This window comes from Phaethon aethereus, assembly GCF_964289735.1.
Source record: "Phaethon aethereus genome assembly, chromosome: 1".
In the NCBI taxonomy this organism is placed as follows: Eukaryota; Metazoa; Chordata; class Aves; order Phaethontiformes; family Phaethontidae; genus Phaethon; species Phaethon aethereus.
The window spans coordinates 6,630,212-6,657,761 of NC_138575.1; the positions used below are offsets into that span (position 1 = coordinate 6,630,212).

The 27,550-nt window shown below is 42.9% G+C and overlaps 1 protein-coding gene across 14 annotated transcripts in view; it reads left to right on the forward strand.

The window, feature by feature from the left end:
- Positions 1-27,550, forward strand: part of CELF2 (CUGBP Elav-like family member 2) — a gene marked incomplete at both ends in the record, with an annotated part of 372,062 nt that overhangs the window by 273,797 nt on the left and 70,715 nt on the right. For all 14 annotated transcript variants that reach the window (XM_082009660.1, XM_082009658.1, XM_082009649.1 and 11 more), the window contains 2 exons: positions 1,134-1,216; positions 24,445-24,493. In XM_082009660.1, the coding sequence (XP_081865786.1) occupies positions 1,134-1,216; positions 24,445-24,493 (132 nt within the window). The remainder of the gene's footprint in view (positions 1-1,133; positions 1,217-24,444; positions 24,494-27,550) is intronic.

Genomic DNA, 27,550 nt, shown 5'->3' on the forward strand with positions numbered 1-27,550 from the left:
AGCCCCACCCTATGTCCCCAAGGACAGAGTAGCAACAGATTAGGCTCTAAGGATCTGCCTACATCACTGATTTACTGTGCTGGAGGGGGAGCTACTTAAGTGTGAATTTTCCTTGTGTCTGTACCTGTGTTACGCTCATAAGTGCACGAGTGATGCTCTTCCCGCTGGAAGTAAAGTTGAAGCCACAAGCTGGGGTATGGTGTTGAGCATCCCACGTGGGTGCAAGCTCTCCCGCAGTAAGCTCTTTGCACATGCCCCATGCGTCCCTGGGAGCGGACTTCATTGCTGCGGGACATTACAGATTGCAGCAAGTCAAATCTTGGTCCTTGTTTCATTGTCCCATGCCTGTCATGTCCTAGCTGTCCCCTGAGGGTGCACCTGTGAGCCCTGACCTCACCCTGGGGCGGGTATTGAGCTGCCAGAAGTTACTTTCCATGTTTGCAATGGAGAAAGTGGCAACAACCTGTGTTTGGTCCCACAGACCACTCAGTGGGACCAGCCAGAGAGATAAACAAGGGATTAAGGCAAACTGTCTGATTTACTGAAGGTTAGACAGATGCAACCTCACTTGGTGCTGCCAGCCATCAGCAGCCTCCACTGTCCCACCAGTGGCGAATGCTCCTGTAGCTTATCTTCCTTCTTGCAACTGAGATGAGAGTCCTACCTTCCGTCTGCCTAGTTTCAAATGGTGGGGAGCAAACCTTTAGCGCTTACATATAAGGCCCTTTAAATAAGGTCCTTCTTCCACCTGATTTTCCACCTGGGATGTAACAATGAATTCCTGCTGCTTGAGCTTGCCATGTTACTTATATTCAAAGTATAATGGGGAGCCTTCAGAAACATATAACCTTATTTATACTGTACAAAGCCAATTGAATTTTGGTTAACTTAATTTCTACGTGATTACTGTTCACTAACAATGTAGGTGTGCTATAGATGCAATGCACAGGGGGTGACTTTTTCTTTTAAACCATACAAGCTTTGTTTTATTCATGTCATTCAGGCAGCCTCATGATAATTCACATTTCCAGCTTTCATAATGTGTTGTTCAACCACTGTTTTTTCTCCCTCCCTATTGTACTCTCACAAATCATACTCACTAATTTCTGAAAGCTTTTCATTTCTCTCTATAGGTTGTTGTTTCGTAACATTTTATACAAGAAAAGCTGCTCTTGAGGCACAGAATGCACTGCACAATATTAAAACTTTACCTGGGGTGAGTACATTTACTTTTTGATCCTAATTATTTTGTCGCCAGAAAAATAGTCCTTTTGCTTAACATGCTGTTGGGGCCCCAAACGACCTTGATCTCTTCAAGGGAGGGTGGCTAACCTGATGGTCTGTCCTGTAATGGTGCCAGTCGTATAGCAATGGCATCATCTCAAAAGGCAGTTGCTCTTCTGTAGAAAGGCCCTCGGCTGGAAACAGTGCTGATTCCTGCTGACTAGAGGCAGTTACTGAAGTGCAAGAAGTAGATTTAATTTTTTTTTTTATTATTGAAGGGGGAGGAAGGGGAGAAAGACATACGGCAGAAGAACACTGCACCACTGGGGCTTCTAGTTTGAAAAGGGAGAGAAGAGTAAAAGACAAAATACAGCCAACCTTGTTAAATGCCACCTTTATCCACGTGGTTTCTAAACAACCTGACTGCATTGGTGTGGTGGCTGCACATCGGGGTACCACACAGCGGGGTACCACATAGCTGCTTGCAGTGTCACCCTGTTCCCTGCCACCATCTCTCCTCAGCAATCTGTTCTCACTGATACCTCACACCGGTGGTTGAAACAGTTGTGGTTGTGGTTGTTGTATGAATTGTAGCTTGCATTATCCTACAGTAGTTCAGAATTAAGTTACAGGGCTAGAGATGGTAATTGGATGACTGACTTAACTCCAAATCTTGTTTGAATGTATTAATTTCTTCTACTGGGTGTGGCCAAATACTTTGGGGATTGGAAAGGAAAAATATAAAGGGTGGGGATGATGTAGCAGAAGTGTTCAAGTATATGGTTGGAGTGTATGGATAAGACACAAAAATAAATAATTGTATACAACACTGTATAAATAAATAGAACATTGATTGGACTGACAGTTGCATGGACAATATCTCCTTCAGTTCCTGCATGCTGCATGTGAAACTGGACATGAGGCATTTGAAAAATTCATATCTGGCCAGCTCACTTTATGCAACTCCTGTTAGGAAAGCCACCTCATCTGTCAGGGACGTGACCAACATAGAGAAGTATGTCAGATAGTTACACATGAGTCCTGCTAATTCATCGAGGTAAAATCGGAGTCCTCTGTCATTTGCAACTGAAAATGCTGGAAGGGGTGGTAGGAAATCCTCAGAGTTAGGCCAGCTACAGGAAGATAAAAATTGTGCCACTTCAGAGTCAAGGGATTTATTCCATCAGCTGGACCTTGCAACTGGACCTTACAAGCCTCCCAATGGCAAGCTTAGCTTTCGAGGATGTAGAGGAGGGATGTGCCCTCCTCAGAGAGAAAGGAAGGCTCTGAGGGACAATTCACAGCATGTTCTGGCTCTGCAACCCCAGTTGTTGGTTCTCATCCCCACTGCCAGAAAATGCCAAGCCCTTGGACGAATGCTGTCTAACCCAACTCTCCTAATGTTGCAGTTAACCCAACTTGTATAATTGCTCTCCAACACGCTTTGAGTCAGGCAGCTGTGCTGGCTGGCTGGGTGGGATGGACAGGTCAGCAGAGGTGGTCCCGAGCTGCTGGAGCAGCACTCTGCCCGGCCCCCCTCCCTGGGTCCAGGTAGGGTGTGGGACCCTACCCCGAAGCTCTACCATGAGATCTATACATCACTCCCCTTAGAAGCAGAGAGGGTTCTTTCATTTGTTCCTCTCTTCTTCCCCGAGCCCCACGAGCTGGCTGATGTGTTTTGAGAGATCTTCGTTATCCCAGCGGGTGACTCGGAGGGGCAGACTCCTTCCCTGACCTTCCGCGTACAGGTGGCAAAGCTGGCTGTGCTCTACATCGCATCTTACATAGCAGGGCATCATTTTCTCCTCTGCTTTTGCACAGCTAATGAGCATGCAGCAGTTAAAGAGACTACTGTACCTTTTGATTTTTTTTTTAAATAAAGCTCAAAAATACTATATTTTTTTCCAGTGCTACCTCTAGCTCTTTGTCATTTAAAACTTATCTTTTCAAGCTGTGTTTTTGTGTCATGACTGTGAGGTTACAAACTTTTCTTTTAAGGAAACGTGAAAATTGCATTCCCATGACTCTGGGGCTTGGGCTTTAAAAATACGCCTGATACTGCCCGAGATGTTAAGATTTTACTTTGAGATAAGTTGTTATACATATTTCTTAAAGAGACACCTCTAATAAAGAGAAACTACTCGAATACAGATCTGTTGCTTCTCTTTGAGAATCATTCAGCATATATTATATAACAGATTCTATATTTTGCACGTGCTGTATGATGACATTCAGCGTATTTGGGGATGCTGTTACACTGCATCTGTGTATTCCCAAAATAATTTAATTTAAGCGTGCTTTAAAGTTGTGACACACGTGCTGAAAGCACTTCAGGTTAGCAAGATTCTCCTTACATGAATTTCAGCAATTTCCATGTTGTTAGCTCTTGCCCGCTAAGCGGCTTTCGCTGAACGAGCAGGAATCGGCAGTGGATAGGTCCCTGTGCGAAACAGTCTCTGAGCAAATGGAAGCAATCTTCTGGCAGAGTTACAATAAGGGATGAATCTGGATCAGGTTCATTTGGGTATCAAGTCTCAGCTTGCTTCCAGTAAACGAGAGATGGTATGTAGGAGGTTCGAGAATAAGGTGTCTCCTAGAAACAAAAGAACCCGTGCCTTCCACTTTTCCTGTAACACCACCATGTGTCAGGTAAGAGGCAGCCTTCAAGAGCCCAGGAAGAAAACCCGAGGGAAAGGCAGGTGATTTACTAGTGTAAGGTAAGGAACGACGGCAGACGCGGGAGCAGGGGGCTGCAGGGAACCCGCCTGCGTTTTACCTGCGCGCAAGTATAGCCTGTACTGCTGCAGAAACGTGGAGGGAAATGCCTCTGTGTTCATTAAATGATAGAGGCCAGATTATTTCTGGGCTTAGCCTCTTCATTTCTTAAATGCAGACCTGCTCCATGTGGCTTGGTGAACAGGTTTTGGATCAGCACTGGTGAAGCCAAGAAAGGGGGTTTAGTTTGAAATTTATCCCTCTTCCAAGACTGCATGTTCAGTTTAATTTCGGTAGATATTTGAGCAAAGCCTGCAGTGCTCTGCTTCTACATCTACTTTTTGCCTTGGCTTCATCCTTAACAGAAACATGAAAACACGAGCCCTTTATCTGCTCCTTTGAGTTGCACCCTTTTAGTGGACATGAAGAAGGTAAGACCAGACATAAATGATTAATGCAGAATCTTGGAAGAAAATATTGCAGGGTGCTTTGCTGTTTGATTACAAGCCTTGGAATTAGTCAACATTTCCATAATTCTAAACCAATATACACCTGTTTTCCCACTGTGATGTGAAGGCACAACTTAATTTAACAGAAACCCCACTGTGCTAAATCTCTCATTAAATACCAAGCTAGTTCTGTAATTTAAAGTTGCAGCACCTCTATTTTAACTGAATTGCCTTTGTATTATAAAATTAATAAGAAGTTAATGATGCACTTTGCTGTATTCTCTCGGATTTTTTTTCACAGCAACAACAAAAAAGAAAGGTAAAGAAGAAAAAGATGTTACCAGCTGACATCTCAAGGCTTTTCTGGTTTTAATCATTTTCCTGAGGATAAAATGTATTTAAAAGCTTTTTAAATTTTTTTAAAACTTTTACCATAAGTAGGATCAAACATCATCTTTTTACTCATGATTAGTATAATGTCTCTGTTAGTCATAATATTCCTTGTCATGTAATGGAGCTTTTATCTTTCCCCCAAAAAAGTATTTAGATATCACTTGTTATGGTAGCATTGCTACTAGACAGAGAAGAAGATACACAGTGTTTGAGAAATACAGGCATATTGATATATACGATACATATCAATGAAATAGGGACAGTTCTCTTCTGTTTAGTTGGTGCTGGCATCACAAGTAGCTTTTATATCTTGTAAATGAGTAACATGAATTTCCAGATGTGTCTTTTCAAATATAACATGCAAGCGCATTGCTCATATCCTAGCTCATGGGGATGCGGTTTGTGTTCAAGTTACAGTCAGGTTTTCTTGGAAAGTTGGTTTGGATTTTTCTCCCTTTTAAGGCAGAAGGGAGGAAGAGGGAAAATCTTAATTTGAATGTAATAATGATCTTAGAAACGTGCTTCTCTGAGATGAGATGTAGAACTGAGGCCTTAACTAGTCTCGTCTTCATTAAGAATCTCATGGCTTTGTTAGACTTGTTTAACTTCTATTCCCTAAACAAAATAATCCAATAAATTCCACTCATCTAAATTTATTCTGCACCTTCAGTTAGACGTAATAATCTTAGTCCCCCGTGCTCTAATTTGTCACTTAGTCAAAATTGGCTTCTGTACAGAGGGCAAACCTCGAAGAGCCGTACGCAGGGACTGCTTTAGCCACCTTTGTGGCAATGAGTTTTCTTATTTGTTTTAGTTTTAACATGCATTAGTTTTAAAACATCTTGTGCTCTGTTTCACTAACACGTGAATCTGGTAGGATTTCCTGGCAAGAGTTAAGTGCAGATTGGTAACACAAGAGCACTATATGTTGGTTGCATTCTTGGAGCCCCGTAACTGAATAAATACACCGTTAATCTCATGCAGAAGCTATTTAAGTCAGGAATCGATGGGAATCCATTTGTAAAATCTACACCTAAAACTCTTTGGAGTCATTGTTCTGTATTTCGAGTTAGATTGATCTGACATGGCAATGATTATTTGTTGCCTATATGTATATTTTTGCATATATCCTCGTAGCTAAGGCTGTCACAGAAATAATTAACAGCCCGCACTGATTTAGGTCTCAGCACTCCTTTGCATTCGACAGACTAATGGTTTACGTGGTGCTTATTTCAAGTGGGATGTACATATTCCAAGTAGCAGCAAACCCTTTGTATTGAAGTTCTGGCATGAAATTAGGACATTAGCTGTATGAATCAATTTAATTAAGGGTTTAACAACAGAGAAATACAGTTTTGAGAAAGCTCTTAAAATTTTAACAGCAAGGTGGAGTTTGTAGGATCTAACTGTCTTGTAAAATATTAATGGCTTCTCTTTCTGCCAGATGTTGTTGAGGGAAAGATTTTTCAGTTTATCCATTATAAGAATCACCACTGGTTTTATTAAATGCCTTTTACATGATAGGGAAACAGGACTGCCTTAGAGGGAACTTTTCCGTAAGTGTTCTGTGCTGGCTGTAAGGAAACCTCAGGGTTCATCTAGGGGTGTAGAATTGTGGTGGGTTGACCCTGGCTGGACCCCAGGTGCCCACCAAAGCTGCTCTGTCACCCCCCGCCCAGCCGGACAGGGGAGGGAGAATATAACGAAAGGCTCCTGGGTCGGGATAAGGGCAGGGAGGTCACTCGGCAATTACCGTCACAGCCAAAACAGACTTGACTTGGGGAAAATTAGTTTAATTTATTGCCAATCAAATCAGAGTAGCATAATGAGAAATAAAACCAAAACTTAAAAAACACCTGCCTCCCACCCCTCCTTTCTTCCCAGGATCAACTTCCCTCCCGATTTCTCTCCCTGCTCCCCCCAAGCGGCGCAGGGGGACGGGGAATGGGGGTTGTGGTCAGTTCATCACACCTGGTCTCTGCTGCTCCTTCCTCCTCAGGGGGAGGCTCCTCACCCTCTGCCCTGCTCCAGCCTGGGGTCCCTCCCACGGGAGACCGTCCTCCACGGACTTCTCCAGCGTGGGTCCTTCCCATGGGCTGCAGTTCTTCACGAGCTGCTCCAGCCTGGGTCCCCCACTGGTGCCGTCCTTCAGGAACAGGCTGCTCCAGCCTGGGTCCCCCACGGGTGCCGTCCTTCAGGAACAGGCTGCTCCAGCCTGGGTCCCCCATGGGTGCTGTCCTTCAGGAACAGGCTGCTCCAGCCTGGCCCCCGCGGGGTCCCAGGTCCTGCCAGCAAACCTGCTCCAGCCGGGGCTCCTCTCTCTCCCCACGGGGCCACAGGCCCTGCCAGGAGCCGGCCCAGCGCGGGCTGCCCACGGGGTCACGGCCTCCTTCGGGCATCCCCCTGCTCCGGCGTGGGGCCCTCCCCGGGTGCGGGTGCAGATCTGCTCCCCCGTGGAGCTCCATGGCCACAGGGGCACAGCCGGCCTCCCCGGGGGCTTCCCCAGGGGCTGCCGGGGACCCTCTGCTCCGGCGCCTGGAGCCCTCCTGCCCCTCCTGCCCCGGGCCGGGGGCTGCAGGGCTGCCCCTCGCACACGGTCTCGCTCCTCTCTCCGGCTGCAGTTGCCCGGGTGTTTTCCCCTTCTCAACTCTGTCCCCCAGCGGCGCTGCCACCATCGCCGATGGGCTCGGCCTTGGCCAGCGGCGGGTCCATCTTGGAGCCGGCTGGCGTTGGCTCTGTCGGACACGGGGGAAGCTTCTGGCAGCTTCTCACAGCAGCCACCCCTGCAGCCCCTGTTACCCTGCAGACCGGCTGAGGTTTCACGTTGAGTAAAACACACTTGGTCTTGCTGCCCGCCATGGTGTCGGTGTCACAGGTATCGGCGTGGCCGCGCCATGGGGGCACGGGGTTGTAACGTGGGAGGGAGATCTCGGCACTGTGCTGGCGTGGTTTAGCGGGTTATTTAAGCTTCAGAATAATCTGTTTCAAAATGCAAGTGTCTGTGATGACTTACTATGAATCCACATTCACTTTCTGGTAAAATACCGTTTGTCCAACAAAAAGCAAAAAACCCAAATATATTTCTAATTTTCACTTTACATCATGAGTTCGTTTCTAATGAATATCCTGGCACGCTCCTTCCTGGAGTGGTGTTTTAATAGCTATTTCCCTTCTCTGCTTTAGGCCTTCTGAGTTGTCAGTACTATATGAACATTATGTAAAAATTACCTGTAATAAAAAGGTAATCATCCAATATGACTTGAATAATAGCCTGAATATGAGATATCAGTGACTTTGAGAGATTTTGACAAACAGAAAGGGAATTCAAGGAGCAATTAAGTTAGTTAAGGGATTGGAGTGATTGATTTATGGTGACAAATTAAACGAATTCAGTACCCATATAGCATGGCCAAATGCTGTTTAATGAAGGATCCAAAAAGTCTACAACTGTTTAAATGATAAAAATAACCAGATGGGAAAGCAGAGAATTCCCAGGGAGCACCTATTCCTAGGAACTGAGCTATAAGACATTGAATGATGACGAGAAAGTGAATCTGGCCCATTTCTTCCTTTAAAATACTACGCAAATGGGACCTCTTAATGATACATTTTGTCCTGCTCAGAAGAAGTGATTTTTTATTATGCAAATACACCACTTATACCTCTGCCCCTCAAAAAAGTTGCACTGACTTTGCCACTTGAATAAAAAATGAGTATTTGCACTAAATTCAGGTACCTTAGTAGAAAAGTTGGGTTTGCACTTACCATTACTGTGAAACCTACAATTCAGCCCTGAATTCATAAACTGGTAAAAAATTACCTAGAAGCCCAACGAAATCCCGGTAAGTAGGTGAACTTGCAGCTTAATAGCAGAATGATGGGTGTTGTGCAGGAGTGGGGAGAGGGGAATATTGACTAAGTGAAAATAACTTATCTAAATTGAGCAAAACATTTAATTCATAATTATATAACCCCTTTTTCTCAGTGAAGGATGGGGGCCAGATTCACCTTCCAGTACAGGCTGATCATTAGGATAGCTTTCTGGCACGCAGGAGAATGTAGTTCATATCCTCTCAGGCTTGTTTGTTGTCAGGATTTAACTTGAATTGACCTAACAGAGCCTTCACCACTGGACTTAGCTGAGATTGGAGGTCACCGTATCTTCTCTTGAGGCTGTTCCACTGCATATGAAAATATTAAACTCTCATGGGGTTGAGAGAAAGCAAGTAAAAGCACTTTGTTGCCTAGTACTGAGGGCAGTGACTCAAGAATTGTGATAATCTGGATATGATTCCATGCTCTAATAAGTATTTTTATTATTTGGAAAAGCTTCAAACATTTGGAAGATACTCTCTAAGAATAGGGAAGTGCAGGAAGATCCACTGACCTGAAGCACTGGGAGAAGGAGGCTAAACCTTAATCTGCCTTACTCAGGGAGGTGATGCCCCAGCCTAACCCCTGGGGTACCCCAGAGCTGCACAGGGTATGGGCATCAGTGAGCTCTTTCAGATCCTAAACATTCATATCAGACTGTTGCTTTTCCCCGGTGTAGCAGATCTGCTTAGAAGCAAGAGCACATTAGCCCAGCTGCGAATGCAGTTAGATGCATGCTAGCTGTTTTAGATAGCTCTTTTGGAGTAGTTCAGGAGGATTTTTGTGCAGCTTTGCAGTGTAATAATATTGGGATGGAAACTAGGCAACGCATAATACTGGCTTAATCTCAGAAAAATTCCCTAATTTGAAGCCCATCCCCAAAAGACCAAACTGTTCTGGCATGTGACACTGGGCTTTGCCTCTGACTTCCATCACTCTGGACAGCTGAGGTCATCACTTTGGAAAATGGCTCCAGAATTTAATGTCCAACTTAGAACATCTTCTTCAGTGAGGCTGGAGGATCTGTTTACAGGATACGCTTTTCAAGCTGGGTACCCAAAAATCACTGACAGGAGAACCTTTTGCTGGCACTTCAGAATGGAAAACTCTGAACAAAATTGAGAAGCCATCACTGGAGTACTTAGGGTATCGCAAAGCTCACCAAGATTTAGGTGGGATGCTTAGGCAAGGATAATAGCCCAGGCACTCTCCTAAACAGCTATTTATCCCCCTGCTGCTGTTAGCTGTTTTCTGTTATCCAGAACAGAAAGTGCAGGTGCTTCAGTCGGCCTCATTAGCACCATGACACAAGCTATTAAAATTGTCTTCATAATGAAAAACTAGTTCAGGGAGCCTTCCTAGCTGTCTGACTGCTCCTACAATAGTGAAATTAGAAAGGCAAATCATAAACAGTGTTGCAGGCATCAGGAAGTAACATCATTAGAGGTGCCCTTGCATGCCCTTCACCCGCCTCGATAGCAATGTTTGGCACCCATGGATCAGAGTTATGTTATGACTAAAGAGAGATTGTTTGTTCAGCATCCTTCTGCCATTGTGTCCAACCCTGAGAGCTGTCCTGCTTCTTTCAAAGAGCTCTGCTGTGTGGTCTGTGGCTCTGTGCATTGCTGTCGAAGGGATGCAAAGTTGTCTCATTTGGTGGTTGTACTCCCATGGTGGTGCGGGAAGCTGAGGCATCGCTAGCTAGCTTTCTCCTATCTCAGTCGGGTAACGAACCACGCTGTTTAGATGCACCATGCTGTTGTGTGTGACAACACGCACCATGCTGTAGGTGATGAGAGAGAACACGTAAGTTCTGTCTTCTCTGTGGTCATTAGAAACCCCATCATATGTCCTGGAAAACCAGCTGAAGCTGGGTGGCTTGATTGAGCCTCCTGCTCTAGTAACACACTTTGGGCAATTATATTTTGCCTAATTAAAAATACTCTTTGCAGACCTAGAGAGATGATTGATTTTTTGCTCGTTCTCCTGAAGAAATTAGCATCTTCATCCACTTGGTTGGAAGAGCCACTTCTTTGCTCTGCCGTGTGGTGTGCAGAGCAAACCTTTTTCTCCTCTTGCCAGCAAGGTCACTGGGGCTGCTAGAAATACCCAGGGATTCATCCGGGTGCAGGCACCTCTTTGGGGTATAGACGTGTTCATCTGATTGTTATGGTAGACATCCAAAACCTTTAGAGACACTGAAATGGGCTATGAATTCCCACTCTGAAAAGTTAAGGAAGACCCCTGCTTGCAGAGCTTATATTTCAGGCTGCGAGTGCATGGAGTAAGTGGTCAGCACCCTCTAAAACAGAGAGCAAATATCATTAAAGCGTTAAATACCTTTTAACCGGAAAAGCAGTATCAGAGTGGGCAAGGCTAATATTTGTCTTTCTTTTGGAACCATCCATCTTTTCACTTGCAGCTTTGCTGAAATCAGTGATGGCTTTGCTCCCAGAACGTAGCCTGAGTATCTCCAGGAGTGGAGAGAAGCAGTCATTGCAAAACAGGCCACCATAACTCCATTTATTAACGAAAGCCTGTCTCTATTGTCTTGTGCCAAGGAAGTTAAAAAAGCAAAAACTGCAAAAGAAAAAAAACATTGAACTAAAGAGAGTCTTAAGCGGTGGTAAACAAAATGTAGCTTCCTTTGTGGTTGATTTTTATCCAGCTGCAGCCAAATATCAAAGCAATATCAAAGGAAAGCTACCCATTAATTAATTCAGACTGACTTCACAAAGCAAGCTGGAGCTTTTGCTGATATCTGATTCTGACAACTTCCTAATCTTCACAAGTTGTCATTAAGAGTGGCATTAAAGCAGTCTGCAGTCAATCCCAGCTCTCGCCCTATTGTAACTTAGAGATGGGCTATCTCCTGTCGCAGGAAGGGGGGGTACGCAAGCAGAGGTTAGAATAAGCAACTTTGCTTCTTTGCAAATTGAATTTTCAATGTATCAGGGAATCTCATGAATACATTGCTTCTGTCATTCATGCTAGGAACGCTCACCGATCCCATGTGCAACCATTACAAGTTGCAGCAAGTGGAAATTTTCTCTTCTGAAGGAGAAATATAGGGAAAAAAACAGAGAAAGAAAGAAAAAAAGAAGCTAATTTCTAAAAGGAATAATTGGAAGTCTGTAACAATCTTTAAGAAAGTATGACTAGAGTGTTATCATTGATTTCAGGATAGAGAACATAGGATTCTGGGTTGGAGAAAATAATATTGTGGAAAATGAGAAGCTGATTAGAGGGTAAGATTAGTTATAAACTGAGAACTGAAAATCAGGTACCTCCATAAGTGAAGCCTATAATTCCACCATGAAAATAAACAAAACACCCTGGTGTTCCTTACGGCTGCCAGGATCCCTCAATGGGATTACAGCCTCACGCAGAGATATGAGGTACGCGATACCTTTGTATTTCCATCCAACTGTGAATGGCTCAAATGACTGAACAGAGTTTGTGTTCTAGACCAACACTTGAGCAAGCATCCACTAGACAGTGACTGATATTATTTTGTGACCAATTTATGACAATACCTTGGAAGAAAATGTGCTCCATTATTATACAGTAAGTTCGTTTCAAATATTGTGAGGAATGCAGAGAGGATAAACGCTGTTGTGGAAGTACCTCGCCAAGCATCCACAAAAGCATGGATGTAGATGGTGCATTTATTTCCTCCAGGGCCGAATACTTGCCAAATGCCAGTGATAAATGGGAATTATTTTTGATTGTACACAGAACTGAGGATTTACCATTGTAAGAGGTGAAATAAAACCTAGATCAAGTATCGGGGAAAAAACAGTATCCGTCCAATTAGAATAATCTTCTAAAAGAAACAAATCCCAATCCTTAGGGACATTTGGGGTAGGAAAGAATTAGAAAATATATCATAGGCAGTAATCCTGTATTGGCATTAAGTCATTTGAGATGAGCTACTGGATTTTTTCATTTCTCATTTCTGCAATTGCTAAGAAATGAAAGAACTGGCTATGCTTCTGTGAATATAGAATCCTCCTATTTGTACAAAAATATAGGATTAACCAAAAAGAAAGATGTTGGTCAGTAAGAGCTACAGTCAGTTTAAATGCTGTGCTTATATGCTTGTGTCTGGAGGGCTCCAAGAGTTGCTCAGACAGGCATGTCCCTTGCTTCTTGTGACCCTATTCATTCTGCAAAGAATGACATGGATTTATCCCAGTTTAAAAGTAGCCTGAGAGCTAACAGCTCTCATGTCTGGCAATTGTCTTCCTCCCTGTCGACCTGAGAGCCAAATATAGAGGGTGTGACTTGGTGAAAATGTCTTTTCTGCACCCAGGCCGCCTTCCCCTGTGCTTCCATCGCCCTCCGCTAGCTTCACTGAAGCTGCAACAGCCCTCAGGCTGCGTTAGCTCTGCTCGGAAAAGATAGCATACGCCAAGAAACCGGGAGTTCAAGACTTCCCAGAAGCTCCAAATGCTACCTTTGGAGCAGGTAGGGTGAATGATGCAAGAGCTTTGAGCTCAGGTGGTTTTATCAGAGGACCTTCCTGCTAGCTCTCTGTGGCCTCCAGCTGTTCCACCTGAAGCCATCTCTGCAAAGAGATTTCTCTGACCTTTAGGCAAGTCGCTCATAAAGGTGTTACTCACGGGGCACAACACAGAGAAAACTTCTAATTGAGTAGAATAGTGATATAAAGAATAAGTAAGAGAAGATGGCTGTTCATATTCTGGCATTTATAGTCACTAAAGGAAGCATGTTGGCGCTTTTTTCAAGGGAATCGAGGGGCCCAGTCTCTGGGAAAATGCGTTAAGGTTCATATTCAGGGTCAGGTGCTAGTTCAGAGCTGTGCAGATGGGTGGAGGCAGGCTGATTTTGGCCTTACTGTTCCTGATACTGTCCCTTGGACTACTGAAAGCTTAATCACAGCTCAGTCCAAATACCAGAGCCAGCTGGAACTGACTCATTCTTCAAAAATATATGTTAATGCTAATGTTGCCCATTTGTTTTTTTGTTTGTTTAACTTCCCAAGCACCTATCGAGGGAAATATTTAAATACATTAGAATTCCTTAGTATTAGCAGTATAAATGTATACTGCATGTTTAGGATGAGTAAAAAATACTTTCCTTATCCCAAAGACAGCACTGGCAAAGTGCATTAGCTAGAGAGAGGCTAAAAAATTAGAGAGAATGAGTTCGTACAAAGGGTGGTTAAAAATTACATGGCTACTTAATGTGATTCTTACTGCTGTTTGTAACTGTGTACACAACTAGATGTTCATGTTTTCATGTGTGTGTTTATGTCTGCTTGTGGATGGAGACTGCAGTAACATTCTGTTTTCGTAGATGGATCAAATACCGAGCTATCTTTTTTCATTTTCTCTCCACAGCCAGATTATTTCGCCACTGCAGAGTATTGGCATAACACTGAGAGCTTTTATTTGGATGCTGATACTGGATAGTTGTGGAAAATTCCTGTAACTTCAGCTCAATGGAGAGCTTAAATAGAATTTATGAGCCATATCCTCATTTGGCGTAAAATATTATGGCTCTGCTGGTTAAACAATAAAACTGTACTACTTACCCCAGCTGATCTCAGTCGAGAGAGAAGGATTTTTGACATCTTCATTCAAAACCCCTTTTCTACCTGAATGCTTTGTCTATTCCCTGCAATATTTAAAAAGGCATGCATGTTGACAAGTAGTTTGGGCCTCATATCTGACCTTTGAAGAAATCTGGAGTAGTCTGTGTTTGGTAACAGGGAGGAATTTAACTGCCTGACTGACTTCGGGAGAGGTGGGAATTGTGAATCAAGACATGTATTCTGGACTCGGAACTGCTCTGCACCTTTGCTAAGTGAAAACAGCAGCAGCCCCACATCATCGGTGCCAACTCTTTCTATAAATTGTACCGTTTGCTCTAATTTAAAAGGTAGAATTTCAATGGAAGTTATAATTTGGATGCTTTTTGGGCTTATTTTAGACTTACCTCAATCACACTTTTTAGCTATAAGATGTTCTTGCTGGCACATTGTAATGCAAATATGAAAGTTTTCGAACAAGAACTTTTAAAAAGCTTTACATAAAAAAAAATTTAAAATCCTATAGCCTAGAATTTGAGTCTTGTACCAAATAATAGACTCTAGTTTCCATCAGAAGAGCAGACCAAGTACGTCGTTGGATCAAGGTGACCTTCCATGCTGCAGAAAGAGTCAGGCAGAAGATCCACTTAGTAAATTAACAGAAAATCTGTGATGAGAAACTGAGGGAGTGGTTGAGGCTGGTTTCTCTCTTACTGAATGAAAGACAAACATGGAGAAGATAAGTGTAGATGAGACAGCATTGTGAAAGACACAGAGGAGCCCCTGACTATGCTTTCTTGCCTTTCTGAAATGTTGTTGTCGCTGGTCATTCCCTTTAAAGGGTTATTTCCTGAATTTCAGCTTGGCAAAGGTAGATGATATTGCTGAGCATAATCACATGGTGTTTTCCAAGAGCATAGTTCACAGAAGAGACGGTACATGCAAGCACAGAACAGTATAAATCTTAAAATAAAACTTCTGCAAAACAAGCATTTAATATCCTGGTAGCCGTGCCCGCAGTCACAGCCGAGTTTGTGTTTTGCATTCCAAAAGCCAACTGCATGTTTTTAAAAACCGTTCATTTAAACTAAAGTTCTTCACAGTCATTGGCAGCCTAAAAGAGAATTTATGTTATTTTTGTTTGGGACTGTGTTTTTGGGGGAGGAGGGGAAGGGGGTAGAGGATTGCTTTGTTTTCTTCACAAGTTTCTAAAAATCTTCCTAGATGTTGATGTGGAATCAGAGGGATTTATGTTGAAAGGGAGGGGTTTCATGTGGACCAGGCTCAAACATTAGCACTCTTAAATGGTGCCCACAGCCTGAGCTACTTGAAAGTTTCCATTTGGCAGCAGGAGAGGGTTTTTTTTAACATGGGTTAAAGATTCAAAGATCCTGAAGTCATAAATGAGAAAGGCCAACTTCCCTGAGCGTGCCATCAGGAGTCAGTGCTTCCTAAGCAGGCGATTTGACTTTTGCTAGGAGAAGAAGTGTGAAATACACCTCTGCAGACCACTCAAGTAAGCAGAAGCGTCTGCTGTGCTGCCTTCCCCTTCTGGGATGGTTAAGGGGCCTCTGTTTCATTCCCATGGGAGGTGGGAAGACTTTTAATAGAAGATGAGATAATAGGTAGTGTGTTTTGGCCTTGCTTTGGTTCTGTTTTCCAAATGTTAATACGGTGGGGTGGAGAGAAGTGGTGCTCTTAGACTTGAAGGAAAAGCACTCCTTTTTATGTCTCAACCTCCTGTTGACTTCTGGAAGCCAACGCCCGACTGGGGAGATGGAAGAAAGTACGGCTTCAGAACACTTGAGTCATGTCCAGTGAGACATTGACTGTAAGGCTTGTGTCATGCTGGGAATTGAGTGCTGGCATCTTAGGTCATGCTGGGCAAATCCACCCAATGCAGCGCAAGGCTGCATTAGTTATTAGCTGAGATCCCAAGCCCATGACAGTTTGGCTGGCATTTGGTTCCTCCAGCTATCCTGCCTCACCGCTTCAGGTTCTTACATTACATCTTGAGTAGGGTATCTAGAGAGTAGGACTGTAAAAAAAAATGCTTCTGTGGAATACAACCAGTCATTACTGCCTTACCAATGCGTGGTGATAAAACTACGAGATTTTGGCTTAAGAGACTTGGCTTCAGTTGTGGAATAGCTCCAGATGAATCACCTATAGCCTCTGTGCCTTTTTTCCCCCATCGTCTTCCTTTCTGCTAAAAAGAGATAGCAGCCGTAAGCACCTCGCAATGGTGTTAGGAGGAGAAATCAATTAGAGCGTGAGGAGCTCAGGCTATGCTGCGGTGCGGACAGCGCGGCTGCCTCCCTTCATATAGTCATCCGGGGCCATGCAGTGCCTCCCCGCGTGACGCTGGGCAGCTCGCCGCTTCACTGCACTTCGTTTTCCTCTCAGAAACGTGGGCAGTAATTTTTGCTCCTCGCAGTTACCTTGAATGGGTGTTAAAACTCAGTCAATTAATGTCCCAGAGAGATTTTTGTTGTCTTTCTGTGCCTTATCATTTTAATGCAGAGGGAAAAAAAATCCTTGCACTGGCATGCAAACTTCAATTGGCAAAATGTCAACAAAAGTTATTGCCACTGCAGATGAGATGGATAACTCTTGCTGTTAAAATAATATCTGGTGTTTTGCTCAGATGTCTAATGGGTTTGCTTTTTAAGCATGGATGATACAAAATATCCCCAAGGCATTATTCCCAACAAGATATAGAATCCCACTTAATGTCTATTTTTAGGATTGAATAGGTTCTGTAAAGGCTCATTTGTTTGAAGAAAAGATAGTTAATCACTTTGGTTTCCATGTGATTTTGAAGAGACAAATTTTGGTCATACCTCCCCTTCGTTATCTCCACTCCGTTTGGCTTGCATGTGTCCGGGAGTTGTTGCCATTTGTGTGGGTGGCAAGAAATGAAGGAATTAAATAAATGGAGTAGAACTGCTAACAGAGCAACAGTAGTTATTTGTACATTAGGAAGTGAAGCTGTCACTTCTAAGACCACCAACTTTTTTGTTTCTATATGAGGGCACAACTTTTAAAGGAGACTGAGTCTTATAGCCTAATTAGTAAATATACAGGAGGAACAGCAGGATGTGAGGGTGGCTGCGAACTGCTAGATGATGTTGATGATGATGATGATTATTATTATTATTATTTTAAAGCACATCATTGTTTTTAGTCACTTGAGCTAATGTTCAATTTCACTTGAATTTAAAACACAGAGTGTAGTGGATTGCAAATGACTGAGTTGGAAAGCTTCCAAAAGTCATTGAGTTTCAGCAGTTTTAGTGTTCTCCGGTAAAAGAAACAACTTGTTTTAAGCAAGCTATATGCTTGTTTCTGTGCTCTAAATAGAAAATAATGATGTTATGCATTACCACATGAACTATATTTGGCACACACCAGCAATATTCATTTTCTCCTGCTTCTCTCCCTTCCTCTTTCCCTCGCTCCGGCTCTCCCTCTTGCTCTCTCTCCAAAATAAGCATATATATATTGCTGACGGTAATCTAGGAGCCCAAGTAACAGACCACATTCTCCTACTACTAAAATTATATGAACACCTAACACAGTTTAAATCCCTTAAATTGGGATTTATGCAAGGATGACAGCAAACAATCTTCTGGCTATGCCATCACTCAGGCAGTTGCAGCTACTACTTTGCATTTATTTGTGAGAGTCTATGTGATGGATGCATATTTGTCCCCCTTTTACCCATGAATAAACTAAGGTAAATGACTTAAACCAATACTGGGAATCCAAAGCTTTGCCTGTGCTGGTAAAGCAAGAAGGACGATGGCATTGGTCTCAATGCCGGTTAGCATTTTCTTGCCCGGTCTGTGGGTGTATTTGGGGGAATAACATGACCTAAACACTGTTCCCACTAGGCAATATGGACAAGGGCATCATGTTCTGGGAGGAAAGAGAAGTATAGCAGTGTAAATGCAAGCTGTGCCATGCCACTTCTCTTAAGAGCCAGAGAGAGGTCCCTTGCCTCTTTTATTCACTAGTATTTATTTGGCCTCAGGGACTGTCCCCAGTTCCCGGAGAAGTTCCCTGAAGCTGTAGCTAGATATTGACTGTGTAATTCAAGTTAGTTTGACCCTAGAGAAGTTGTTCTAAACAGTTCTCTTCGATAGGAAAATACACTTCTTTCACTTCTGGGAAACTTGTATTACTTGTGAGTCACAAGGGTTTAAAAAAGCAAAATTGGTTGGCTTTGAAGTGAGTTGAGAAATATGTTCAAGAGCTCCTCCAAAAGGATCCTACTGAAAAACTTGGGAGCTAAGAGCTGAAATGAGGGGCTGGAGGGTGTGTGTAGAGGTCTCTGCACAAAATAATCCAGAAAAACAATGATCTCTGAAGACAGTGAAAATCATTTAATTCTCTGGTGCTTGTGGACCATTTTCCGTTTTTCCCTCAGTCTTTTGATAGGTCAATACTTTCCTTCTTGACTTCCAGACTCAGTGAGGGTGTTCAGGAACCTGGGAAGTAGAGATTTGGTTTCTTCTTTTCCTTGGACTGCTGGTCTAATTAAGCTGCACTCACTAATTGGATCAGGAGCTTGGAGGAAACTTTAAATTCATTCCCAGACCAGGGTTAGGCAAAGAATGTAAATTTTTCCCACCGTTTTTCATGCTGATGCCTCTTTAGGTACTTTCTTTCTCCCATGCCCTTAGCCCGTCCCTGCTGCTCTTTAATATTTTCTTCCTCTTTGGTTTTCCTATTGGTTCGAAAAAGTCTATGGATTTATAATTCTTCCCACAAGAAGAATATTAAAGTTTCATTAAGGTCTGACATCTCTTCTTCTCTCTCCCACGTTCTGTCCTTTACAATTCTGAGATGTACAAAATGTGAAGGAAGTCCCCTTTGGCTTCAACAATGATTGATGCTAGCAAGAAGGAAGTCCCAAAGTGCTAGAAATGACAAGATACATGCAAGCTGTCATCATTTAATCCTACTGCAGTTTGTTTAGTTTGGATGTTACCCGAGTAACCCAAGTTGTTCAAATTTACCCTTTGCTTGGGGGAAGGTTTAGCTCAATTTTGTGTTGTGTTTCCTCACGATGCAGTCTGCGAGGGTGACAGGTAAGGGACAAACTGAGCTGGGGCACAGCTAGAAACTTATAACTGTGGCAGATGACAGGGAAGAGAGGAAGGGGACAGGTCTAAAGAGGGCTAAGAGCCCTAGAAATCTGCTAATGGCTTTAAATGGTTGTAGAAAGATGAGGGGAATGGTAAGGAGTGAGGAGTCATGGATAACGTCCTCCACACACACCTAAACTCCCATGGCATAAAGTCACACTGTGCTTAACTTTAGAAGACTTCTAGGAGGTGATCTTCGGCTGACATACTGAGCTGGGTGAACACATGGGCAAGTCTACATGCATCCAGGGTCTTTTCTTGACGAGTGGTTTTCTTTCTCAAGGCATGAGGAATGACAGTGCAGTCTACAGTGACAGAAATGGAGAATAAAAGCTGCTAATAGATGTAGTAATCGTATATGAAGGTGTTTTTGCAATGGACCATAAAATAATGATTTTTCATAGTATAATTACATGGCCAGAGTTTTGGAGGTGCTGAGGGCACCCGAATTGCACAGACTCAACACTGCTGTAGCAAATTGAGCCCATCAGCTCCTTCATCTTCACTGAAAGACATTGCCTGCTTTTTAATCACCAAAGTTCTCTGTAAGACAAACATGCTCACATATATAACAAAATACCTCTTACTAAACCAACTGATACAGATCATTTAGAGTGTCGACTGCCTCGACCTACAAACCTTCCTTCATTTGCAGAAATTGCTCCTTGCAGGAAGTCTTTAGCCTACCTAGAACATCTAAGTGCCCATTTCCCTTCAGAAAATGATTGGACAACAGGTGCCCAAAAAGCCTTTCCACCAAATACGCTGACAACTCTGAAATGAGATCTAAGCAATCGAGGAGGTGACTCGGAGCGTGGCAATCCCATGCTTGGCCGTGCCTGGAGACAGTTCTTCACCATTCACCTCTAGCGCTCCAGGCTTGAGATTACACCTGATTTGAAGCATCCCCTGACTAAATAGAACAAGCCATAAGCTGATCCCCGCGTCGTGCAATGTGCAAGCACACAATAGTAATCACAGCTAATGACTCCGCTGAATGCTAGGCTGCACACACCTCCTTGTTTGGTGTTTGTTTTGTATACAGAAGGTAACATCGACTGAATAACGAGGATGCCAAGTTACAGATGGGGTTGTGGAATCGTATTTGACAGCCGATTAGAGTAATCTGACAGAAATGATGACTTAATCACCACGACAGACTCCAAATTCCCAGATAGAATTCCACCCAGGTTAATCTAATTTCCTTGCAATATTTTTGCCAGAAATAGACTCTTAGCCGGCTTGTTTTCTCCCATGCAGATGTCACATGGCTTCGACAAGAATGTAAATAGGTAGTGTTATTATTGTCGAAAAGATGACTTTGAGGCTGTAAAGCTGGAGCGGATGCGTGCCTTTGAGAGGTTTTTGGTTTGCTCTGCTGTGGTTTTTTCTCTAATGAAGTTATATTTACATACTGTGGGATGTACTCAGGAAAAAGAGGGGGGAAAAAAGATGTAACTAGTCAATTGTAATTCTAGGCCACGGCTCCGTCCCGCTGCCCTTGACATAGCCAACAGCCAGTCCCATTGATTTCAGGGGGATTTTCAGTATTGCGTGTTTGATAACTGTGTCTTTTCCTTTGTGGTTGCCGTGCACCACATCAGCACCCCTGCTTGGGATGCGCCCAAGGAGAAGCGGTGACGTCCTGGGGCTCAGGCTCTGGGTAGCCTCCGTGACCGCGCAGGCAGCGGATGGAGCCCGCGCTCCGTTGCCAGCGCTGCCGCAAGGCACCACGCAACCTTGGGCACCAGGCATTTGCCTGCTGTCGGTTGTAAAACAGCGGTGATGGTGTGTTTGGAGACCTATGGATAGAGGGGGCTTACGGGAAGGGTAGGTCGTGCCGTTACTGGCTGCACAACTGCGCTTGGTAGAGCTCTCTGAAATGCTGCCGAAGAGAGGCTGTTCCTCACAGCCCATCCCTGTTTGATTCTGATATCCCCAGGCACTTGCTTGCAGAGTGCAGTTGCCCACACTCAGAAAGAACTTGCCTGAGAGCTGTGGTGGTCTCTTTTACTGCAGGGTCTGAACACAGGATGATGTTAATGCCTATAAATTATTTACTGCAGTTACTTTTCTCACTCCTGCCTATTTATTAATTGCAACTGTGCATTCATAAATACTGTATTTTTATAAGCAAAGCTTTCTTCAAGCACAGAAGAAAATGTTTCCTGTTTTTCTCTGTGACAATATGACATACTGAGAAATCACTTACCTTGAGATCCATAAGTGTATGGCTTTGTGATGTATAGCTACAATAACAGCTCTCTGATAAGACATGAAATCCTTCATTTCAGTAGATGACATGATTCTAGTGGGTGGCATCTAATTTGAAACAGGTTTATATCATCTATAATCTTTTGGAGGGCCTCGGAAAGCACAGCTATTTTATTATTTTATAGCCTGCAGTTATACAAGCAAGATATAAAACTCGCAGATTATTTTCTCTTTTGCTTATTGTAGAGTGAAAGGCTAGGACCTATTTAGCCTTTGTCTCGGCCCCTTTACTTTTCTTATTCACTGCACACTTCTTTGAGAGTCATTCTTTTCTTTTCGTTTCTACGCTTACTTTTAAATATTTTATGGGTAGAGAGCTTATAATATGTATTGTCACGGCAGTTGTCTCTAGAGGTCAGCAATGAGTTTAATAATGAGATGCGAACCAGTGACTCTGTAAAACCCATTTCAGGTTATAAATGGCATGTTTTATTGAATCTAGTGTTAAAGGTTGTTAACGTATCAATTGGTGATGGTCAGGGTTAAACAAGCTTCAACACGAGCCCTCTCATGTTAGGAAACTGTCAGTAACGTATTTTTCCACCCTCCTCTTCGCTGAAGCCATGTTTGTGTATCGCATCCATTTTACCATGGGTATTGTGCGGTTCAAACTCTCCAGGCCTGATCTGAATCTTTTATTAGTTTTGCACCGATACAATTTTGCTAAGCACAACGGCATCACTGCTGACTTCGGCTTGCCGGTGCGAAGAGAACTTGGACCACAGGTTTTTAGCAGGAACCTTTGAAATCAAGTCAAAACGCGGTTGAAGCATCTTGTTAAATCTTGCGTCTTGCTTTGTGAACGTAACGGATTACTGACTTAATGAACTTGGGGTAATTGCGTATAACAGAAGAGGGTGATTTCCGATGTGGTGACTGTGTTTGTCAGGTGACACTGATCTTTATGTTGTGACTGTGGGGCTGCAAAAATAACTTCTTCACATGAATTTGGTCTAAAGTTGGCTTCTCTGGTTCAGGCAGTTTGAGGAGTGAAAAGTTTTCAACATTGTTAGAATTGCCTTTATTGAAAATATCTCCACTTAGGGGCTAGAAATGCAGCTAGAAAGAGTGATAGATTCTCTGCCTATGAAAGGTCTGGATTTGGGTTGGGTTTTTCTTCTTAGAACCTACATATTGCCAAATTTACAATACTCACTTTTCTTTCCTCTATTTTCTCACCGCTCCATTGCTCCTCAGAGACATCAATACCTGCAACAGGCTCATGGAGCAAGTTACACCTTTTTTCCTCTTTCACTTTTCGCTTGCTGAGTGGACATGCTGCATCACATTCCCATGAATTTAAAGTCTCCTGCAGTGCCCAATGTATTGTTGATGCCAGGATAAATGTTAAGCGCTAGTTAAAGAAGATAGAGTACAATAGAAGTTCCCTTTTTTCTATAAATTAGATCGAATAAGAGTGGTGGCAGACAAGTGCTGGGCTATTAAAGTCCATTTGGGAAAAAAATGATTCAAAGAGAACAGAATTGTTAAAAGTGAAGCAAATTTATGCATCCTGGTGACTACATCCACCTTGTGGCTTTGCCTTTTCCTTCGGGCAGTGTGGGGAGTTTCGCAAGCAGTACAAGGACTGCATTGATTTGCAGGGCCAGGGAGCGTTCTGGACTTTGAGTAAATCTTACAGAAACATTCACAGCGATACTTTATATTTTCTAAAGCATCTAGCAACTGTGTCCCTGGAGGTTGAGTGACTCCACCAAAAGCAATGCAGATTTGGTTTTCTGTGCTGTTCTGAAAGCACATTTGATATGAGCGCATGGATGCTCCTGCTCAGCTGTTTTTGTTTCCCAAAGTTTGCCATAATAGTTTTTTATTAAAAAAAAAAAAAAATTGCCTCTGACATTTTCAGGCAATACTTGTCTCTGCTGCACTGAAAAATGACACAAAAGCTGTCTATAACCAGCGTCCAGTGGAAAAGCCACAGGCTCTGATCAGAGGGAGCTCAGCTGTTGTGGAGTTGCTACTCCTGAAACAACAGAAAACACCGTTTGTAAAAGTTTTGTTGGAGTTCTCCACCCTTCAATGCGGGGGGAGCATCAGCATTAATGAAAGCTGAGGACACGCGTGCCAAGGTCAGATGCCGCGCAACGTTCAGCATAGCATGGTGCACACAGAGGTTGGCTGCTTTTGCAGCAAGAGGGACATGAATGGAGGAAGACATTGAAAAGGAAAAAGTATGAGGAGTTTTTCTGGAAGACAGAGTTGTGCTGTGTTGTGATGGAAGCTTTATGAATGAATGCATAATGTATGCTGAAGAAAAAAAAGATGAGATACTAAACAGTTATAGGAAGCACAAGTCTCTTCCTCTTCAGTCCTGAAAGAATCAGCACATGTTTTTTTAATTACAAGCAAAGTTCATTTGTCAAACTCAGTCCTCTGAGTATGTTTGAGATGCTTGCTAGCTCTTAAATTACTTGAAAATTGCATCTCAGTTTTGGCAGTGGTTGAGCTCAAGGAAAAAAAGTTGGTAAAACAGAAACCAACCATGCCATAAACTAATGAGGACTGTAATTTTAGAGGTCTTCAGAAACTAGAGACAGCAAATTAAAGTTTTATATGAGTCCTGTGGGCCCAATGATCTATTTTTTTTTAATCTTCCTGGTTATAAAATGCTCCTTTACCATTTTATTTTTTCTTAAAAGCCTGTAATATAGCATTATTTTGAATTTATATCATTTCAACATGTTTAATATTAATCATGTATCTTTTTAGCCCTTCATTAAAAACATGATTCTTGTTTTTTTATGACTATCCAACCTGCCTTACTCTTTTTAATTTTTGTTTTTAGATGCATCATCCTATTCAGATGAAACCTGCAGACAGTGAAAAGTCAAATGGTATGTGTTTAATTTATTTTTACTTAATTGTGACTCTCTCTAAACTAAAGCAAACACAACACTCTCAGAGTTTTTGCCTTACTCCTTGTGTGGTGAAAATGATATGAGGTAGTTTCCCTACACCTGACATGCTGGGGAAGATGTTGACCACGCTGTGAACTCCCATTTATCCTCTGCTTTAAAGAAGGAAGGAAATGTTCTGAAAAATGGTCTTCCTTGTACCTGCTGTGTGTCACAGCCTACCTCACTACGTCCATCTTTCCCTTGTGTTCTACCAGCGAGGGGATGCAGGAGCACCTGGTATCGATAAAATGGAGCTGAAATGTTCATGTTGAAAATGCAAAAGAAAAGAAACAAAATACATCCCTGTGTTAACAAACTATGTAAGCAGCTGATGGGCCTTAAACATTTGCCTAAACTTGCTTTTTATAGAATGATGCTGTTCTGAATCTGACACAAATTTAGGTTTTAATCATATGCTTGGTTCTGAACTGGGAAATCCACCTTGCAGCTCTCTGTATACTTATTCCTCTCAACGATTGTAAAATGAATGCCATAATGACAGTAATATCCATTCAGAATACTAGGTTACTGCCTAAGTGGATGTATATGACATGCAAAATAGACGGCATGCTAGATCTATTAAACATGCCAGGTTTGTATATTCAAGGAAATAAGATAATCGGATGGTAACGCAGCCTGGCTGTTTGTGATTCTTTAAAAATATATACATGTGTATGTTTTGCCCCTTGATTTGTTCCTGTAATTTTCTAAAATATATGTTAAAGATATCATCTGCCTTCTTAGATTGCAAGAGCTTCATTTTCCCATAAGGCCCACATAATCAGAGCTGGTTCCTCCAACAGGCATCTTTGCACCTCATTAATTAGTAATCAGGGCAGAAGCCGTGCACTTAGAGATCTACATACCTGCAAATGTAAATTATGATTGGGCTCTAAATCTCTCCACAAGGCTTTTTTAAGGCTTCTTTTTTGCTAATTGTAGTGCATCCCATTTTCAGGCTTCTCCAAGGATTATAAAGTTTGGAAGGAAATTAAAACTTCACATTATGCTAGCTGTCCTATTATGACAACTTTCAAAACAAAACTGGCCACAGCACAGGAAATTTGAGACATCACCCATTTGTAAGGCAGTGGCGTTCTCTCTCTTGGCTTGTGTGTTAGCTGTGATTTGTTGCTTGCTTTGAATGCTCAGAAGATAGGCCAAGGCACCTGCACGGGCAGGAGGACCAGACTTTTCAAGCACCACTGTAGTCAAGGAGAATTTTGCTGTTGGAATCCAAACTCCGTTCCCTAGTTTTTATTGTGCTTGCAGCGGGCAAAATTTTCCCTTACCTACAGGAACATTGGCCTGGGCCCTCTGAACCAAGTAGAGCCTCTATGGGTTCTTCTTTCAAAGATAAATTTCACCTCAAGTTCCTTGGCAAATTAGAAAAATAAGCGGCAATGGGCCAAAATAGACTCCCAATGAGTTACTTGTTCATTGCCTGAAGTTTTTCTTGAGGTTGATCATATTGGCAAAGCACTATGGGGAATTGTGCAAATTCTGTCTTGCTCTGCAAATAGCACCTGCTTGGAAAGCAGAGTAGGTGAGTTCCTCCTATTAGACCAGGATTATCTGCATGGTACATCTGTGTGCACTGTGGGAATACTCCTAATCTTCAGAGTACTCTCTTGCACCTCTCTCCATCATGAAAATTTTGAGGGATTGGCTTTTGTTTGCTTTGTTTTCTTGCCTGCCTGTGTATTTTGGGGAGAAAACATTGACAGATCAGAGGTTAAAGATAATTTAATTGTCAAATTAAATGCCTTTTTAAATTTAGGCTCCTGAAGGGTGTAGGTACTTCTGGTAGGCATGTTCTGGGGGTGGTGAACTCTTCTTTTCTAATGACTGCGGAAACAGAAGGTGAGCTAATAACCGTGATGACGGTAACAATGGTACAGCTCCTTGGAAAGACACAGTGTAGGCATGGGATCCATGGAGGAGGTGAGAGTTTGCAAGCAGCTTGGAAAGCCAAAAAGAGAAAGAACAGCAGCACGGGGGATGCAGAGGCCTGTTTGGCACATGTTTCCCATTGCTGCAGGCTATCCATCTGTGCCAACAGCAAATTGTAAACTGTACCTCTTCAGCCAGATTGGTAAGTTCAAAGTTCAAGAAAGCAAACGTGCCAAGGCATCTTGGTTTTCATATTTTGTGGTGTTTGAGCTTTTGAGGAATGCTTAAAACCCTTTGATTTCTGAGTAGTGGGAGGATCCCACTACATTTTATAGGCAAAGTAGTGTTTCTCAAATTTCAAAGAGGTTAAAGAAATTCTCTTGGTCCAGCTTTCCACATAGCTTGTAGAAAGATACGCAGGAGAGGCTGAACACGCATTACAGTTCTTCTGAGCTTGCACATGTCTGTGAAGGCTTGAGAGACCTGTTCAAGTTCCACAGGGAGGAAGAAGACGTCCCCTCATTCATCTTACCGAGGTGTTCAAAGAACAGTATTTGCTGTGAGATGTCTCCTCCCCATCTTGAGTCCCTTGCAAAAAGGTTTGAATGAGCATCCAAGCCCAGGAGTACCAGGGTGAAATGCTCCTCCTTCCCCATCACTGTCCCTGTCTTTAGATGTAGGCGTCACTTCAGAAGCCTATCTCTTGGCACAAAAGGCCAAGCTTGCCTCGTAGAAACTGGGAGACGGGTATGGAAGAGGCACCTCCTGCACACGTTTGACTAAGTGCCTAGGCACTTCGGCAGGATTACGACTTTATTAGCAACCTGACGATCTGTTTTCTTCTGGATAGGAAGTGGGTGGCTGATGGATCTGTGTAATCATCTCCATTCCTTCCCTGCGTACAATAGTTCATGTGTCTGAGTCATCTCTCTGCTCGTGCAGATGGAACAAAGCTTAATTTCTTCCACCAAACTTTTAGAAGCTAGAGCTGATGGGGAAAGACTTGCCTTTAGATCTAATTAATTTGTTTACCTGGGAGGGTTCTGAAAAGATTTTTATTGCTGAGAAATGTAACATCCCTGAAAGATGTTCAGCTGATGA